The sequence below is a fragment of the Neoarius graeffei genome, chromosome 13 (assembly GCF_027579695.1).
Source record: "Neoarius graeffei isolate fNeoGra1 chromosome 13, fNeoGra1.pri, whole genome shotgun sequence".
Taxonomy (NCBI): Eukaryota; Metazoa; Chordata; class Actinopteri; order Siluriformes; family Ariidae; genus Neoarius; species Neoarius graeffei.
Genome location: NC_083581.1, coordinates 44,490,951 through 44,511,543, shown reverse-complemented (window position 1 = coordinate 44,511,543; position 20,593 = coordinate 44,490,951). Strand labels below are relative to the sequence as shown.

Here is a 20,593-nt window from a genome sequence, read left to right as displayed (position 1 = left end):
AATATTTTTGTGATAAATTAGCAGACCAAAGATCTGGAATACAACCAATAAATATTAAGCTAAAGACATATTTTTACTTTTTATTATTTGCTTCAATTTTATCAGCATGTTTTTTTACATTATTTTTATATAATTTTACTTTTTTTCCTCTAACTTTTACACATTTATCTTTATATATTTTTATATTCTTTTTTTCTGTCATTGATATTATGCATTGGACTATTATTATTCACCTAATTTACTGTTTTGTTTCTGTTTTTATTTCACACTGTAAAGCAGTTTCATTTTATTATTATTATTATTATTATTATTATTATTATTATTATTATTATTATTATTATTATATAATTTATTTAAACAGCAAAAAATTTCTTTGATAATGTTTATTTTTTTAAATAAATTTCATTATAAATTAAAAGTTGGATTTCTTTCAAATATTCAGTCATTCCAGATTAGCCACATTTTTTCTAACTAATTAAATAGCAAAAATTTATTTATCTAATAGGTCATTGAACACAAAGACTTTTTTCATAACCTTTTTATGCTCAGTACGGATATCAGACTGATACCAGCAAGAAACGTTGGATCGGACATCAGAGGAAACACGGTATCTGATATCAGATGTTGTAATAAATGGCAAAGATTGGGATTGGCTTTGAGAAAGAAATGTATTTTTGGAACTGGAAATATTTATATATAAAGTAATATGACTCGTTTTTCTTTGTGTGTAACTGTTAAGTTTTTAAAGGAAACAATATCGGAGTCAGCTGATGCTCAAGATTTCAGTATCAGAAAAGTCGTATTGTGTCATATTTACTTTTTACGCATATTTACCAAGAGTGCCAGTAATACTGGAGCTAAGTGTGAAATAAAGGCTAGTAAAGCATGACTGCTGTTACTAGCAACATTAGCTCAAACTTCTGCATTACAGTACTGATAAGGGTGTTAAAGTCCATCAGTCTTTAGAGCTGAGTGAATCGATCATCATCAGCAAATCCTCCATTATTAAAGCCAACTTTGTCCTTCATTGTCTCACACATGATTTCATTTTCGGTCGCGCTTTCCTCCTCTTCCTCAGACTGTTGGCTCTTTGTCCTGTGAGGAGGTGAAGAGGGCAGAGATGGGGTTTTGTTACTATAGCAACAAGCTCTGGAATTCTTCAGCTGAACATCATGACTAGAATTTACTGAATCTTTTTTTAAATCTCAGTTTTCTCTCTTTTTTGTTTTATTCCATTTTTTTTCTTTTTTCATTTCTATACCTTGGAAAGTAGCTTGTTTTGTTTAAAACTCATGCTTATTCAATGTTCTATTTACTATGTACTGAATTAGAAATGTAAGACTTCAACAGTACAGGAAAGAATCACTGATGTGACAAAAATACCATACCACGATACTTTAAGATATTTCTTTGTTCAACAATATGTATCACGATATGTTTGTTAACATACTCCCAGCAAAACAGTCATGTTTTAACAAAACTCTGAAAAATTCTATGATAGTTATTTGTACTCTGCACAATGGAAGAAAAGTACTAATCCATTCTAATCTATCACAATATAAATATAACATCGTCATATTGCCCAACCTCAGTGCGCGTGCGCACGCACACACACACACACACACACACACATAATACACACTGACCGTATCCTCTTAATGAAAGGGGAGAGGAGCATGACAATGATGGCAGCACACACGAGTCCCATCACTACACCAAATGCTATGATCCACGGTGGTGTGTTGTACTCCACCGGAGCTGGGAGAGTCGGGTTTATCCCCACAAACTCCAGCGTCTGATCCGTCAGCAGGAATGCATTATTGATCCGATGCCTCGACTTCCTTAAAATAAACAAACAAAAAAACCTTCCTCTCAGAACCTTTAAACTTATGACGAATATTTAATCTCATGGGAATCAATAATAAGTGTCATACAACATACATAGGGCGGCACGGTGGTGTAGTGGTTAGCGCTGTCGCCTCACAGCAAGAAGGTCCGGGTTCGAGCCCCGTGGCCGGCGAGGGCCTTTCTGTGTGGAGTTTGCATGTTCTCCCCGTGTCCGCGTGGGTTTCCTCCGGGTGCTCCGGTTTCCCCCACAGTCCAAAGACATGCAGGTTAGGTTAACTGATGACTCTAAATTGGCCGTAGGTGTGAATGTGAGTGTGAATGGTTGTCTGTGTCTGTGTGTCAGCCCTGTGATGACCTGGCGACTTGTCCAGGGTGTACCCCGCCTTTCGCCCGTAGTCAGCTGGGATAGGCTCCAGCTTGCCTGCGACCCTGTAGAACAGGATAAAGTGGCTAGAGATAATGAGACATCACTTCTTTATTTTTTATTTTTATTTTAAAGACAGGGGTGGTATGGTGGTAGCAGTCTGAGCATGGAAGCCCAAACTTCCCTTTCCCCAGACACCTCGGCCAGCTCCTCGGGAAGAACACCGAGGTGTTCCCAGGCCAGCCGAGAGACATATGGCCCTTTTCCACTACCCTTTTTCAGCTCACTTCAGCTCACTTCAGCCCACTTCAGCCCGACACGGCTCACGTTTCGACTACCTCACAGCAGCACGACTCAGCTCACTTCAGCCCTACCCAGCACCCAAAACTCGCACGGTTTTGGAGTGGGGCTGAAGCGAGCCAAACCGAGCCGAGTGGGGCTAGGGGCGTGAGGAGACACTCCCCTGCGCACTGATTGGTGAGGAGGAGTGTCCTCACATGCCCACACACGCCCCGCGAGCACGCTGGGATCTGTCAACACCGTAAACCCGGAAGAAGAAGAATTATGAATTACGAGAATTTCTGAAGCCTTATGCGCCTCGCCTCATCTATACGCTCTTGCCAGTATCTGTTGTCGGTGACAAGCCACAGCACCAAGACCAGCAACACTAACGACTCCATGTCCTCCATGTTTATTGTTTACTATCCGGGTCGTGAGACTACCGCTTAAAAGGTCACTGATGTCACTGTTTGCGCCGCCTAACGACATCACGTGACGTCCACCCACTTTCGCTAACTCCACCCAATGTGTCCACCCACTTCCAGCCAGCACGGTTCAGCGCGGTTGTAGTCGAAATGCAACTCCAACAGCCCCACTCAGCTCGACTCAGCCCAACTCAGCACGGCACGGCTCAGCCCAACTCAGCCGCGTTGGTAGTGGAAAAGTGGCATTAGTCCCTCCAGCGTGTCCTGGGTCTTCCCCGGGGCCTCCTCCCGGGGGGACAAGCCTGGAACACCTCCCCAGGGAGGCGTCCAGGAGGCATCCAAAAGAGATGCCCGAGCCACCTCAGCTGATTCCTCTCAATGTGGAGGAGTAGCGGCTCTACTCCGAGCTCCTCCCGAGTGACTGTGCTTCTCACCTTATCTCTAAGGGAGCGCCCAGCCACCCTGCAAAGAAAACTCATTTTGGCCGCTTGTATCCGCGATCTTGTTCTTTTGGTCATTACCCAAAGCTCATGACCATAGGTGAGAGTCGGAACGTAGATTGACCAGTAAATCGAGAGCTTCGCCTCTTGGCTCAGCTCGTTCTTCACCACGATGGACCGGTAAAGCGACCGCATCACTGCAGAGGCCGCACCGATCTGCCTGTTGATCTCATGCTCTATCCTTCCCTCACTCATGAACAAGATCCCGAGATACTTAAACTCCTCCACTTGAGGCAGGACTTCTCCACCAACCTGGAGAGGGCAAGCCACCCTTTTCCGGTCGAGAACCATGGCCTCTGACTTGGAGGTGCTGATTCTCATCCCAGCCACTTCACACTCAACTGCAAATCGCCCCAGTGCATGCTGAAGGTCCCGGTTTGAAGAAGCCAACAGGACAACATCATCTGCGAAAAGCAGAGATGAAATCCTGTGGTTCCCAAACAGGATTCCTTCTGGCCCCTGGCTGCGCCTAGAAATTCTGTCCATAAATATTATGAACAGAACCGGTGACAAAGGACAGCCCTGCCAAAGTCCAACATGCACTGGAAACAGGTCTGACTTACTGCTGGCAATGCAAACCAGACTCCCGCTCCGTTCGTACAGGGACCGGACAGCCCTTAGCAAAGAGCCCCGAACCCCATACTCCCGAAGCACCCCCACAGAATACCACAAGGGACACGGTCGAATGCCTTCTCCAAATCCACAAAGCACATGTGGACTGGTTGGGCAAACTCCCATGAACCCTCGAGCACCCTATGAAGGGTATAGAGCTGGTCCAGTGTTCCGCGACCAGGACGAAAACTGCATTGTTCCTCCTGGATCCGAGGTTCAACTATCAGCTGAATTCTCCTCTCCAGTACCCTGGAGTAAACCTTCCCTGGGAGGCTGAGAAGTGTGATTCCCCTATAATTGGAGCGCACTCTCCGGTCCCTTTTCTTAAAAAGAGGGACCACCACCCCAGTCTGCCACTCCAGAGGCACTGTCCCTGACCGCCACGCGATGTTGCAGAGGCGTGTCAGCCAAGACAGCCCCACAGCATCCAGAGACTTGAGATACTCGGGGCAGATCTCATCCACCCCCGGTGCCTTGCCACCGAGGAGCTTGCTAACCACCTCAGTAACTTCGGCTTGGGTAATGGACGACTCCACCTCTGAGTCATCAGCCTCCACTTCCTCAATGGAAGACGTGACAGTGGGATTGAGGAGATCCTCGAAGTATTCTTTCCACCCTCTATTGTAAAATATGGTAATTTGTTGGGTTCCATTAATGAGTCCACTGTTGTTTCTGATGGGGCGTTAATTAGTGTAACACACCTGTGGACATTATCGTGCTTGGGATGTCTGGAAAGGGGTAAGCTGACTATGTGAATCCTCCATGGACAATATTCATTAATACAGTATATATATTTTTTATTTTTCCCCCAAGATATCATGTTTATTTTTTGATGTAAGAATGTTTTGACACACATCCGCTGTTTGTGTCAGATCAAATATGTAAATTAGCATTGTAAAATTCCATGTGAAAATTCACGTGTTTATCTGAGTAGCCATTTGGCTGGGTGCTAACTGGTGTATTATATGTTGTCGGGACGTCAGAAATATTTCCCCTGTCTCTGTGTTGATAGTCTGTCATTCATTGTTTTCCAGGTATGTTTGCCTGACTATGTTAAGAAAATTCTTAAGATTTGTCATATTTTATTAATTACTGAATGGTTTATTTCATTTATTGCATGTTAGATTTAAAGCCATGATTTAAGTTAGTTTTATAGCTACACGATCAGTTTTAAAATGTTTTTGATCAACATTAGGTCGTTGTTAAACTTTTCGGCATTTCCATTCACAAGTAGGGTAAATATATTTGATGCCTTTTATTTACTCAATGTTTTAAAAATGATTCCTGATAAATATCTTCAAATCTGAAAGTGATATTTGATTTGGCTAAATTAATCAAACTCTAAGTCTTAAATATATTTCTTCTGTTTTTACCATGTCTGTTTAATTTAAGTGAATGTTTTAAAAAATTTTTTTTTTCCATATCTGTTCTATTATATCTATATCACAAGGCATTATGGGAACTGGAGTTCTAATGTTATTTTGCCGTCACATACTTCTGTCTTAGGGCGGCACGGTGGTGTAGTGGTTAGCGCTGTCGCCTCACAGCAAGAAGGTCCTGGGTTCGAGCCCCGGGGCCGGCGAGGGCCTTTCTGTGTGGAGTTTGCATGTTCTCCCCGTGTCCGCGTGGGTTTCCTCCGGGTGCTCCGGTTTCCCCCACAGTCCAAAGACATGCAGGTTAGGTTAACTGGTGACTCTAAATTGACCGTAGGTGTGAATGGTTGTCTGTGTCTATGTGTCAGCCCTGTGATGACCTGGCGACTTGTCCAGGGTGTACCCCGCCTTTCGCCCGTAGTCAGCTGGGATAGGCTCCAGCTTGCCTGCGACCCTGTAGAAGGATAAAGCGGCTAGAGATAATGAGATGAGATGAGATACTTCTGTCTTAGTTTTAACTACTTCGTATTCATCATTTATAGGATCTAGACATGAAACTGCATTAATAGCTGCACTATTAATTATTAAAACACATTAATAGTCTTGTAGACTGCTCAGGGGTCCTGTTCAGAGATCACCTCGTGGACCACTCGTGACTTTACTGGTAACTTTCCAGTTACAAGTTTCGGACTATCAACACACAATGAATCTAAAATAAAATAAAACGCTGAAACTAATTGATTAAGAAGCAGCCATTCTGTGTTGAGGGAAGAGGATCTCTTCTCTCCTTCCGTAACAATGATGAGATTCACAAACGATTCGGATCTTTTTCGAGACGAAACATAAAAATGACTCAATCGATCGAATCGATACAGACGCATGGACTGCATTTGTTTGAGTTCATGCACACATAGTGGTTTGAGGAAAGTTCATACTTTAATTTCATGCAGCATGAAAGTGTGATTATTGTTTACAATTTGAAAACAGGAATACAAATAAGGTTTCCGTAGATTCTGAGTCAAGAGTGAAGAGTGAATCAAGTAAATTGATTCACACGCATGCGAGTTTGTTCTAAAGAATTGATTCAGTGAAGCTTTCGTTGAGATTAAAATGAATATACAGAATGTCCGTATTTTATACGGATTTGATTCAATAAACGTAGTATACGGGCAGGGGTTAAATTGGGATTGGTTATGTGGGGGGGGGGGGCTCTGCCTCGTACCCGCCCCTGCCCCCGCCGCCCTGCCCCAATATACTTTTTGGAAAATAACCCTCTAATTTGATAACCATATCATATTGCACAGAGATATACACCTTATCTGTGTGTTGTAGGCCTATGTGTGTCTTGTAATGCCCCCCTACACATTATGGCAGTTTGAATGTAGATTGGTTGGCCAATGTAACAGATTGTACAGGTTGTTGTACATTGGTTTGAAGGAAATGATTAGTGAGGGGTCTGGGGGTCTTCCCCCAGAAGTTTTTTATTATCATACATGTTATTTGCTGAATTCTGGTGCATTTTAATAAGTTGTTAGCTGACTTTACAGAGGTAGGTTGAGCAATATCATGTTAAATCTTGTCACATGCCTACAGGTGAAAAATGTGAAGGAGAAATGTTCAGTGAGAAAATTTGAAGGCTTGCACAATCTTAAACCAAAACAGTTGATTTATTTTGGAGGATAAATGTTAAATATGCCAAAACACTGTCAGTCAAATTGTCAATCAAATATATTCATGCAGTGAATGCAACCAAATACAAACAACACTATAACATTGGAAGCATTTATTATTATTGTTATTATTATGTATTCAATTATTTATTTGGCATGTGGTGCTTTTTGTATTGTCTAGAACATACATAAGATGAGCATATTATAGCAGCAAAATAGAAGCACAATCATTTGAATGCAGCAAAACTTTTGCTGCATTCAAATGATTGTGCTTTTATTTTTGCTGCTATAATATGCTCATCTTATGTATGTTCTAGACAATACAAAAAGCACCACATGCCAAATAAATAATTGAATACATAATAATAACAATAATAATTACACTAATAATACACTAATAATATTAACAATAAATAATAATAAATTAACATTAAATTAAATATTAACAATAAATAATAAAATACTAATAATATTAACAATACAGTGAACATAATCATTATCATATTTTTTATTATTAAAAACAAAATATCAAATAATACTGAAGAGGGGAAAAAATAATACTGATCTAAATATGTTGTGTTTTTATTTTTAGACAGTATGTGTTTTGCTAAACGCCCCGGACAGCCCCGGCCCAATTTAACCCCTGTATACGGGCATTATAAAAAGTTATATGGATTCTAAAAAAACCTTCAATACTTATTTAGAGCTATAATCAATTCCCACGATGATAAAAGAGCACATAACATTTACACTTTGTGTTTTGTCAAACATTGGAGCTTTGTATTCATTCTGACTGAAGGTTTCATTCACACACACATATTGTAAGGTTTTATTCCTTTGCAAGAATAAATATTTACAATTATTTATCCTTATAAAGGAATAAAACCTTACAATATGTGTGTGTGAATGAAACCTTCAATCATAAGCAAAATAATATTCATATCAGCGATTCAGCAATTTCAGCATTTATGCACGTCAAAGCGTGCGAGATATTTTCACAACAATTTTAAACAAGACACCATGTTTATGTCTAGCAAAGAGGACGGTCAGGTTAGTCTAAAATAATAAAGGATCTTAAAAGCTCTAAAATATTAAATCATAAAGTCTAACAATCCTAAATCACGTGTAGCTATAAAACTAACTTAAATCATGGCTTTAAATCTAACATTGCATATTGTAAACTACACTATATGATCGATATTAAGTGCACGACTATCATAATGTGTTTTATCTCACACAGTGTAATGTAGCCAGCCTTCCGAACAGTATGTAGCCTACAGTATGTAAATGTTTTTTATTTTTATTTTTATTGTACTTGAGATGTCTGGAAAGTGGGATGCCAGAATTATTACCGTACCTCCGCCAAGGAGGTTATGTTTTCGGTAGCATTGGTTTGTTTGTTTGTTGGTTTGTCTGTTAGCAACATTACGGAAAAAGTAATGAACGGATTGCTCTGAAATTTTTTCCAGAGGTGTGACTGGGCACAAGTAACAATCCATTAAATTTTGGCGGTGATCCGGATCACCTTCTGGATCCCGGATTTTTTTAAAGGATTCTTGGCGGAGGTCTGCACTCTCCGAGTGCTTTTCTAGTTTCCCCTGTGTTGATAGCCCTGTCATTCATTGTTTTCCAGAATAAATGCTGGCAGATCAACTCATTGCCTCCTCTGCATCATCTATTAACCACACAGATACTTTTAGTTACCTCCACCAAGGAGGTTATGTTTTTGGTAGCGTTGGTTTGTTTGTTACCTCCGCCAAGGAGGTTATGTTTTCGGTAGTGTTGGTTTGTTTGTTGGTTTGGCTGTTAGCAACATTATGGAAAAAGTTATGAACGGATTGCTCTGAAATTTTTTCTAGAGGTGTGACTGGGCACAAGTAACAATCCATTAAATTTTGGCGGTGATCCGGATCACCTTCTGGATCCTGGATTTTTTTAAAGGATTCTTGGCGGAGGTCTGCGCTCTCCGAGTGCTTTTCTAGTTTCCCCTGTCTCCGTGTGTTGATAGCCCTGTCATTCATTGTTTTCCAGAATAAATGCTGGCAGATCAACTCATTGCCTCCTCTGGATCATCTATTAACCACACAGATACTTTTAGTTACCTCCACCAAGGAGGTTATGTTTTTGGTAGCGTTGGTTTGTTTGTTACCTCCGCCAAGGAGGTTATGTTTTTGGTAGCGTTGGCTTGTTTGTTTTGTTTGTTGGTTTGGCTGTTAGCAACATTACGGAAAAAGTTATGAACGGATTGCTCTGAAATTTTTTTCTAGAGGTGTGACTGGGCACAAGTAACAATCCATTAAATTTTGGCGGTGATCCAGATCACGTCTCGATCCCGGAATTTTTTAAAGGATTCTTGGTGGAGGTCTGCGCTCTCCGAGTGCTTTTCTAGTTATTATTAGAGTAACTGACTGGTTATAGTCGGTTACACACACTCGCCCCAGTATTTTTCACTCAGACTTAAGTATTCATTTCCCTATGTAATTTACTTACTTACGACTTTTAAAATCAACATCGACAACTACACACAACAGAGCTACCTGGCACCCTGACATTAATCCCTTGCAAAATCCTTTGCCCTGTTGCTTTTTTGGTGCGTCTGGCTAAGTTTTGGCTGAGCTGAAGTCCCAGCTCTAATAGTAACGGTTCACCACTGCATACTATATACAGTAAGTGACCTACATAGATCATATAAAACACTATGTGTGGTGCTGTTCTAGTAAAGTACTGCTGAAGTTGATTGATCGTTGTCATTGAAGATGTCGGAAAACTAAAAGTTACAGCTTTACCTCTCACTGTTACAAAGCACTGACACTGGAGACTCCTTCCATAAATGTTAAATAAACATCTCTTTACAGGAAACTGCACTATATCAATGATTTTTTAAAAATCTGTTCATTATTAATGGGATGTCTGCTGTACATGGTCCTGTGAATGAGCTGTTAATATAGAAACAATAATGTATTAGAATGAGTGCATTAATATAAACCTGTGATTTGCAGCTGCACTACAGTCAGAGATGCTGTTATGGAAAATTAATCAACACCTTCTGACCAATCACAGTCCAGAATTCTAAAGGGAAGCTCAATTATGTATCACCAAATAAATAAATAAATGAATGAATGAAGTCAGTGTTTTATTGTCTGAAATGTGTGAAGTATGCAAGTGTGTGTTTTTACCTGATGGCCTTCTCCACTATATGTTTGGAAATGAGCTGAGAGCTATTACTCGGTGACATCACCACGAACCAAAATGACACTCGCTCTGTTACATTACACACCAAGATGTTTGAGACGCTGGACAAAAATACACAAATATACATTAAATGTACATTAAATTAATTCAGCTCAAATTGACTTATTTTAAATGATTAATAAAAGTGAAAGAATACTACATATTGTTTTGCCACAGTTTGTCTGCATTTCTCTACTTCCTCAACTATTTATTTTCTCTAAAAACTAGTTACCACCAAGTTCACTGTGACAGAAAGAGACCAAGTTTGTCACATTGATGAAAGTGTAAGATACAAACTAACATCGTCTTCTTCCTTGTCCAGCACTGTTGCCAGGTCAGGGTCCATGTGGACCCTACTGTATCCACATGTCATATTAACTGGAGCATAGTTTTACACCGGATGCCCTTCCTGCTGCAACCCTCCCATTTCTGGGCTTGGAAAACAACCACTCACACACACATTCACAGTTTAGAGTTAAACTAACTGTATGTCTTTGGCCTGTGGGGGAAACCAGAGCACCCGGAGAAAACCCACACAGATACGGGAGAACATGCAAACTCCACATACTGTAGAAAGGCCCCCATCAGCCACTGGGCTCAAACCCAGAACCTTCTTGCTGTGAGGTGACAGTGCTAAGCACTACACCACCATGCCACCCCTACTAACAAAACTAGCATAAATCTGAATTACACGAAGTTAAAAGATTAGTATAACGCTAAAACTCAACAAATAATTTTTTAAACATCTAGCATTAAGCTGCAGAGAATGATTAGCATCAGGGTGAGGAACGCCCCAATAATCAACCAAACAATATCACTAGACTGAGATTTCCAACTACAGACAAACAACAGGAGGAAAAGGCAGCTATTTTCTTGCATTTACAAAATACAAATTTCAGATGTCTGTTATCTACTGCTGTGCAAACAAAAAAGCAAAAGTATAGGTGAGCATGTAGCTTATATACACGAAATACAAAACTAACAAAGTTTTTTTTCTCTTTTATAGTAATATATAAAATACAACACTAGCATAAAGCTGGAATATATAAAATACAAAAAAACCCAGAAATGTGCAAACTACAAAACTAGCATAAAGCTAGAATATACAAAATACAAAAAAAAAAAACCCAGAGTGCAAACTACAAAACTAGCATAAAGCTAGAATATACAAAATACAAAACTAGCATAAGCCTGATATACAAAATACTAAACTAACAAACATGTTAACTAAGGGCCCGTTTACACGAGGACGCTGTCAGGTAAAAACGACTAAATATTTTATCAGAAGTGCCTTTCGTTTACACGAGGACGGCGTTTCCGAGGCTGAAAAACGGATAAAATTGAAAACGCCTTCCAAAGTGGATAAGTTTAAAAACGGCCCCCGTTGCATATCCGTCTAAACTACCCAATACGCGAAACTCCGCTCGGATCTGCTCACGTCGGGTACGCGTTTACGTCATACATGTGTCATATACTGCACATGCCAGCCCGGGAAGTAAGAAAGTAAGTAAAAAAGTAAGAGCATGTCTGATTACATCGATCTAACGGACCTTCAAGCTGCTCTGTGTTTTAATGCAGTAGATGTGTTTTCCTGCTCACCCGCCCAGCTGGAGCTCCTCAGTTTGGTGTCGCCAAGTTACACACACACGCACGCGCGCACACGCGTGTGCGTGCACGCGCGCGCCGCCTATTCAAGCCGCTCGTGAAACCATAAACCCGAGACTGAAAACAAAACTAGCAGCCGAACGGGTTTATTTTGCTGAGATGGACACTGCCTTTTCTCTTCTTCACCGAAATAAGAGTGAGTGTTACTTAATAAAGGCAGATTAAAAGAGTTTCGGTTTGCTCCTGCTCCTCCCTCGAGCACTACAGTACCTCAGCCGGACCGGTGTTCTGTAAAGTTATCCTAGCAAGTTCTCATACAGACCGTTTTATTATTCAAAACAAGTCATTACAAATTATTTGACTCGGCCAAAGACTCGACCAATACGCACAAAACATAAAAATCGGCAAATGCGTGAAATTCTCACCGATTTTCTATCAGCCCAGCTGATCAGTGGGACAAAACTACTGTTGAATTTTCCTACCGTCCTGGATTTCGCGCATGCGTAGTAGGCTTGGTAGGATAACTTGACAGAACAGCGGCGCAGATGTGCAGATCAGACAAGACGGAAGACGTTGCGCATGCGTGCAGACATAGCGGAGACATTTATGCGTCACCGTATAGACGCAGATTTCCTCCTTGAAAACGGTCGTGTAGACGCGGAAAAAAGTGAGAACGAAAACGGACTTTTGCGTTTTTGTTTTATACCGTCCCCGTGTAAAGTGGGCCTAAGAGTGACCTAATAGGCACACCTCCATTGTCACCACCAGTCTTTGTACTTACATTATAGAGAAGATATTTTGGTTATTTTCACTGTGTGAGAAATGGCTTTGGCCACAAATGCTAACAAAAGTTACACTGATATTTTTTATTTGATTATTAGCTACATTAGCATTTTAGAAAACAGGTGACTCTGTTAATTTGTTCTGTACAATGCTAAACTGGTGGCCATTTGTTTCACTTATTTCTTAGCAACATTAAAGTCACAGACCAGTGCAAAGGTCAGCCCCATGATAGATGACGCTCAAGATAAAAGCAAATGTTGTGGAGTTTTATCATTGTTTGCTGTTACAGAACTATGACCTTAAGCATATTTGTTGCTGAATGTGAACGGCTGAATGACCATCACAAAGATATCTGATAAGAAGATTGGATGCTGTAAAACGCCAGGAAGTTTTTTCTCAGTCAAAAAGTAACCATCAGCATTACTATTTGTCTTATATACTGTATATTAAAGGGTTTTTGTATTCCTGGGTTAACTTCTAAATCTCACTGAAAGCATCCTTAAATACAAAGATTAAGTTTTGATCAAATATTTGTTGAATATTTTACTTATTTAATTGAGGAGTTAATGGTGGAACGTTCCTATATAGTGTTCAGGACAACGTTAATGGATAGTCTTGAATATGTCTTCATTATAGACAGTTGACTTCATATGTAACATTACAGTAACAGTAAATAAATGTGTGTGTGTGTGTGTGTGTGTGTGTGTGTTCATTCCACTCACTTGTAGGTCTGTTCAGAGGTGTAGCTCCTCATGGCAAAGGCCACTGCTGCTCTGAAGAAGAATATCTCATTGGCATTCCAGTCATACTGTCACCACAAACATTATTCTTTTAGTCATTGATTAAATCGTCAAAAGAAATGACTACATGAAGAGGCACAAAGGGGGTTCTGATATTTTTTAAGAGATAAATAAAAACTTACAGCATTATCTCCCAGCTCTGTTTTAATACTGAGCCTGACGAGATAGCCATCACTCTGCGTCTCTACAGATAGAGAAGACAGAAGTGTTAGTTCTCATCTAATACAAACATCTCAGTCAGAGCCATCTTTAAACATCCAGATACCACTGAGAAAATCCAAGTGCCATTCACTAAAAGGTGCTGTGAGGGGAAAAAAGTTATCATGGTTGTCCAAGATGGCTGCCACTGTGTTCCAGTGTTCCGCTTCATGGTGAAGTTTAGTCCATGTTTATAGCTGTTATTGTTTGGTTATTGTTAGCTATTATTAAAGTTAGCTTTGATTAGCTTCCCTTCAATTGTAAATCAAACAACTGCATACCAGACAGCCATTACATTAATGGCATTAAGCAGACGCTGTAATCTAGAGTGATGGACAACATACCCAGAGCAGCCTGGGGAGTAGTTGGGGGTTAAGTGCCTTGCTCAAGGACACTTCAGCCATTCCTGCTGGTCCAGGGAATCAAACCAATGACCCGTTGGTCCCAAAGCTGCTTCTCTAACCATGAGGCCATGGCTTCCCCATCACATCCACCCAGCCATCCATTGTCTATACTGCTTATCGGTCAGGGTCACGGGGAAGTTGGAGCCAATCCCAACTGACTTTAGATGACAGGTGGGGTACACCCTGGGGAGGCTCCCAATCTATTGCAGGGCTAACACAGAGATGAATGACCATTAACACTCACATTCACACCTACGGGCAATTTAGAGTAGCTAGTTGACCTAATCTTAGTCCGCTGTCACCAATCAGATCACAGTTCCCCGCACCAGTGACACCGTAACCAATCAGATCACAGTTCCCTGCACCAGTGACACTGTAACCAATCAGATCACAGTTCCCCGCACCAGTGACACCGTAACCAATCAGATCACAGTTCCCCACACCAGTGACACCGTAACCAATCAGATCACAGTTCCCCGCACCAGTGACACTGTAACCAATCAGATCACAGTTCCCCACACCAGTGACACTGTAACCAATCAGATCACAGTTCCCCGCACCAGTGACACTGTAACCAATCAGATCACAGTTCCCCGAACCAGTGACACTGTAACCAATCAGATCACAGTTCCCCGCACCAGTGACACCATAACCAATCAGATCACAGTTCCCCACACTAGTGACACCTTAACCAATCAAATCACAGTTCCCCACACTAGTGACACCATAACCAATCAAATCACAGTTCCCCACACCAGTGACACCGTAACCAATCAAATCACAGTTCTTCATACCAATGACACCATAACCCAGGGGTCACCAAACTTTTTTCTCTGGGGGCCACATTGTCATTCCTGACTGTGATGGGGGGCCGGGGTCGGGTCAGCTATATAACATAGAATTGTATGACCCAGACAAATATGACCGCCAGCAGGCCTCATTGTGTAGTAGAGATTACTAGCCTGGCACAGCCATCCCCACTACTATATCCACACTACTATATCAACACTTGATTCCTGGCACATATTTGTTTATCTTTACTAGTGGTTTGCAAAAGTAGTAATCGAGTCTTCACACTTTGTTTTAATTTGAAATACCACAGATATTCCATTTATTTATTTTCTAATAAAAATAACATCAAAGCTGTCAAGGTAAGAAACATCTGCCTAGTTGAGGTGATTGACACTGGCAAAGGTGAGTGGAAAATTATAAATTGTAGGTAGGCCTGTTGATATTATTAATAATATTAATAATAATTGTGTGCATCACTTAATAAAGGTCAAATAAATAGGCCTATAAAATAAATACATTTTAAAAAACAGTGAAATTACAATAATATGAGCAATAGATCAATAGATCACAGCAGTTGTGCTGTGTCCTGCATGTCATTGCTCTCATCCATGGCCAAAGTAAAAAACTTGAATTCTGGCACGCTCTCATTCAGCTGGTCATACACGTTGTCCCCCAAATCTTCGGTTCGCCTGGTCATAGTAGGTGCGGAGAGATTCACCACGTTGAGCACATCCTTCTTGTCGGGACACACCTCCTCGGCCACAGCAAGCATGCATACTTTAACAAAGTCCCCATCAGTAAACAGCTTTCCATGGGTAGCTAGTAGGTGAGCTACCTGATAGCTAGCTCGGACAGCAGCCTGGTTGATCTGGGTTTGGTGAAGGAATACATTCTGTTGTGCAGCCAGTCAGCATTTCATCCTCCGAATCCTGTCTTCTCTTGTTTGCCCTCGCAAACTAGCATACTCTTTGTGGCGGGTTTCGTGGTGACGACGCAGATTATATTCTTTGAAAACTGACACACTTTCTTTATATACAAGACAAACTGCACGGTCCTTACACTGAATGAAAAAATAATCGGTGGTCCAATGTTCTTTAAAAACCCTGCACTCTCTGTCAGCTTTTCGCTTACCGCCAGCCATTTTGCTGTCCTGAACACTGACAGTTCTCTGCGCGTGCGCTGCCTGTCACTGCTTGATCGCGAGCAAATGACGAAAATTCGGAAAATATGAATAGTTCATTTTATAACTAAATATTAATTTGAATTGATAAAATCAACAAAATACAAGATGCAGACATGTTATTATTTGCCAAAAAGCAATTTAAAAAAATAGGCCATGACCACTTTTGGGGATTGCCTCATAGGGCCGGTTCAAGTGGTGGGGGCAGAGGGGCTGGGGGGCTGGTCAAAGGGGGTTGGCGGGCCGGAGTCGGCCCGCGGGCTGTAGTTTGATGACCCCTCCCATAACCAATCAAATCACAGTTCCTCATGCCAGTGACACTGAAACCAATCAAATCACAGTTCCTCACGCCAGTGACACTGAAACCAATCAGATCACAGTTCCTCACGGCCAATGACACTGTAAATCATTGCAGTTCCTGCCCTCAATGAGTCTTAAACCAATTGTACCACAGTTCCTGCCACAATGTATGTTAGTAATTTATGTTTGTTGTCCTTCAGTTGCTATAAAACGTGTTTGATGAGAATATAAGACTTTAAAAAATTAACTGACACTTATGGTGTTGTCATAATTTGATCATTTCTGCTACTTAATCTGAATAGATGTCCATTGATCAGCGCTGATGTTTCCTGAAACCCTTGCCCACCCAAAGCCCTTGGTTTATAATATTTTTAGTTTCTTTTGTCATCACTTTCTGTAGCACTAAACAGAAACAGTACTGCATACTCACAATCCCAGAAAATCCCAGTTCCACGCACACTTCAGCTTAATTTCCTGGTGTTTATCTGGCTTTGCATGAGGATTTTGTAACTATTCTGCCAAAGCAATCTGATAGTAATTTCAGTAGGTCATAAAAATAAACATAGCTGTAATAAACACAAATTACAGCAATTCAGTTTAAACTGAATTGGTGTAAGAGTCACACACCTTTTTGTGTGTTCTCTCCTCTGTCCATCAGTGAAAAAGAATATTCTGTTTTATTTGTGATTTTACAATGATGATCATGATGATGATGATGATGTTATCAAATACCATTCCCAAAAATCCCCAAATCTGTTTTTAACACACAGCTTTTAAGGTCAAAGTCTCTATATGAATAGCACAGGTTTTACACTGGCACAAAAACTATGGACTAGAAATGTAAATATGTAACAGCTCTGATTGGTATAACAACCGTAATCAGTCTAAGAGTTTCTAAGAGATGCTGAAGTAGCAGTGAGAGAGAGATAGTGTAGAGAGACAATAAACATCAGCAAGACATCCTGAGAAACGCAGAGAAACTACATGAAACCCTAAGAGACTGAGAAAAAGTGAGAGATGTTCAGAGACATTCTAATACACCTGAAAATTCCAATGTTGTTGTATGAGAACGAGATAATGAGAAAGTCTGAAAGACACTAAAAAGCTAAAATAGACATTAAGATCTCTGCATTTCAGGCATTGCTGGGAAACGCTGGGTGATTTTTTTGAAGACTGTGAAAGACTCTGAAAAATACTAAAAATAACACAAAACTGAGAGATGCAGAAGAGACAATGAGAAATGTTATCCATATCTAATCAGAGACCCGGAGAGATGCTGAAAGGCACTAAGAGAAACTCTAAAAGGGGCCAGGATACATTTAGAGAATCATGGAGATATGGTGAGATAATCTGATGGAGTTTAAGAGACAGAAATCTTGATACACTGAGAAACACCGAGAGATACTTTGAGATAATGAGACACACTGAGAATGTTTAAGAGACACAAATATTCACTGAGCAAGACAGTGAGAGATACTTTGAGATCATGTGACATGAAGTATAGAGAATGGAGGAAATACTGATATCCACCAAGGTGTACACACAGTTCACGAGTCAGATATTCACACAGAGAAGCTGAGAGTGACGTTGATAGATACTTTGAAATAATGAGACACACTGAGAGAGTCAAAGAGGCACAAATAAAGTGCTTGAACTTGAACTTGAACTGAGAGTCAAAGAGACACTTTGAGATGATTAGATGCACAGAGGCAGTTTGAGACGCATTGAGATAATGAGACACACAGAGCCGTTAAGAGACATTTTGAGATAATGAGACGCACAGACACAGGTTAAGACACACAGTGAGATAATTAGATACACAGATAGGTTAAGAGACATTTTGAGATAATGAGAGACAGTTTAAGAAATACATTGAGATAATGAGACACTCTGAGGGAGACACTGAGACTTTGCTGAGTCTTACCTGCCACACATTTGCTGCCCACTAGAACTGGAGCCACACACAACAAACACACAATCCACAACTTCATCTCTTCTTTTGGCCCTTATTATTCCTACTCCTGCTCTCTTTCACTCACACATACACGCACGCGTGCACACACACACACACACACATACATACACACACACATACATACAGGCTTGTAGCTGAACTGAGAGTGAAATATGTGTATCACAGTTATTACCACAAATCTCACACAAAGAGTGGAGAGGGTGGGGCAGAGAGGATTAAAGGTTAAGCAAAGAGCTCCATGTGATAAAGCTCTCTCTCCCTCTCTCTCTCACACACACACACACACACACACACACACACACACACACACACACACACACAAAGAGAGTGATGCAGAGAGCGTGAGAGAGAAAACACTCCATTGTGAGCTGGAGATTACAGCTCTTATGTAAACTCCTGCTTGAAATGTGCTGCCCGCTCACAAATCTAATAATGTAAATTTAAAAAACCACACAAACAAATAAACAAATTAATGTTTAGTGTCCAGGCAGCATGGTGGTGTAGTGGTTAGCACTGTTACCTCACAGCAAGAAGGTTCTAGGTTCGAGCCCCGTGGCCGGTAAGGGCCTTTCTGTGCGGAGTTTGCATGTTCTCCCCGTGTCCGCGTGGGTTTCCTCTGGGTGTTCCAGTTTCCCCCACAGTCCAAAGACATGCAGGTTAGGTTAACTGGTGACTCTAAATTGACCGTAGGTGTGAATGTGAGTGTGAATGGTTGTCTGTGTCTATGTGTCAGCCCTGTGATGACCTGGTGACTTGTCCAAGGTGTACCCCACCTCTCGCCCATAGTTAGCTGGGATAGGCTCCAGCTTGCCTGCAACCCTGTAGGACAGGATAAGCGGCTACAGATAATGGATGGATGGATGGAGGTAGACGCAAGACTGGTCTTGCGTCGATGCACAACGATGCAGATAATGGTGGAGTGTTGCAGAGGGTCTTTAGTAGAGGCAGGTTGACGCAAGTGGATCACAATCTGTTCGTATTTCAGCTGCGATTCGCTTCCAATAGGTGCAATTAGTAGGTTGATGCATGTAGAGGCAGGTGGTTGTGCAATGCTTGAGCAACCAATTGCAGGTTGAAAAACGCATGATTGAGTCTAGAAATGCAGCCCCGCAACGGGAAAGAGCTTTCAGTTCAAAGAACACACTTTAGAAGTTTAAAAGTTCAAAGCGCTTCCGTGTCGGGAAAACAACGTGCTCACAGTCCCAATAAAAGATATCCACAGAAGAGCGAAATACTCCACAGCAAGCAGCAAAGTAACAAAATAATAGAATACAAAAACCAGGGGGGAGGGGCAAAAAAACATATTCTGAAGCTAAGACAATCCCGCACCAAATAAATATCCGAGCAGTATAATATAGAGTTGTGGATGAGCTGGTGAGAGATAGGTGTGCTGGCCATAGCGCGGGGAAAACCGGGGAATGGGGTGAAAGATTGCATCATGACCTAGATGTTGCCGGCTGGCTCGTGACAAGATTCAGCTTAAAAACTCTGCGTCATGCAATATGTCTGACCACAACGAAGGATTTGACGCAAAACGCCTGCGTCCACCTGCAGGCGGTCACCATCCGACCGATCTCAGGTCACAGCATGCATCTTTCTGCCATCTAACCTGGGCAATAGGCTCCAGCTTACCTGCGGCCCTGCACAAGATAAGCAGCTACGAATAATGGATGGATGGATGTTTAGTGTCCTCTGTAACTTTTTCCTCTTCAGATTTCTAAAGAATATTTGGAAAATGCATAATATATTCTTTATATCGACAGATGGACAAACAAACAGAGACAAAAGACAAACTGAAAACATAAATAAGAGACATTTTAATGAAAGAATGACTTCTGTCCAGAATAGTAGTTATGTCAGAAAATGTGAGTGTAAAAAGCAAACAAAAAAACCACCAACATTTCTCTTGGAATCTGCTGTCTTTAAAATCCATCCATCCATCCACTATCTGTAGCTGCTTATCCTGCACAGGGTTGCAGGCAAGCTGGAGCCTATCCCAGCTGACTATGGGCGAGAGGCGGGGTACACCCTGGACAAGTCGCTAGGTCATTGCAGGGCTGACACATAGACAACCATTCACACTCACTCCTATGGTCAATTTAGAGCCACCAATTAGCCTAACCTGCATGTGCTTGTGGGGAAACCAGAGTACCCAGAGGAAACCCACAGGGACACAGGGAGAACATGCAAACTCCACACAGAAAGGCCCTCGTCGGCCACTGGGCTCGAACCCAGGACCTTCTTGCTGTGAGGC

At 41.3% G+C, this 20,593-nt stretch overlaps 1 protein-coding gene across 2 annotated transcripts; it reads right to left on the bottom strand.

The window, feature by feature from the left end:
* Window positions 1–427: 427 nt before the first annotated feature.
* On the bottom strand, window positions 428–18,459 carry cltrn (collectrin, amino acid transport regulator). Of its 2 annotated transcripts, XM_060936843.1 has the most exons (6): window positions 18,289–18,459; window positions 13,613–13,674; window positions 13,413–13,498; window positions 10,248–10,364; window positions 1,647–1,841; window positions 428–1,095 (listed from the first exon to the last, which is right to left on the bottom strand). In XM_060936843.1, the coding sequence occupies exons 1-6, from the start codon at window positions 18,353–18,355 to the stop codon at window positions 963–965; spliced, it is 660 nt and encodes a 219-aa protein (XP_060792826.1). In that variant the 5' UTR covers window positions 18,356–18,459; the 3' UTR covers window positions 428–962. The 2 variants fall into 2 exon arrangements, with proteins under 2 accessions (XP_060792826.1, XP_060792827.1); XM_060936844.1 differs by lacking the exon at window positions 18,289–18,459 and having other exon boundaries at window positions 13,413–13,463; window positions 13,613–13,670.
* Window positions 18,460–20,593: the final 2,134 nt, after the last annotated feature.

Bases quoted from the DNA above. Each gene is read 5' to 3' on its own strand.
- cltrn (XM_060936843.1), bottom strand. From the start codon at position 18,355: ATGAAGTTGTGGATTGTGTGTTTGTTGTGTGTGGCTCCAGTTCTAGTG. The intron at 10,365-13,412 runs GTGAGTGGAATG...ATTTTTGTCCAG, and splicing joins ACCTCTGAACAGACCTACAA to CGTCTCAAACATCTTGGTGT. The intron at 1,096-1,646 runs GTCAGTGTGTAT...ACCTCCTCACAG, and splicing joins CCTTTCATTAAGAGGATACG to GACAAAGAGCCAACAGTCTG.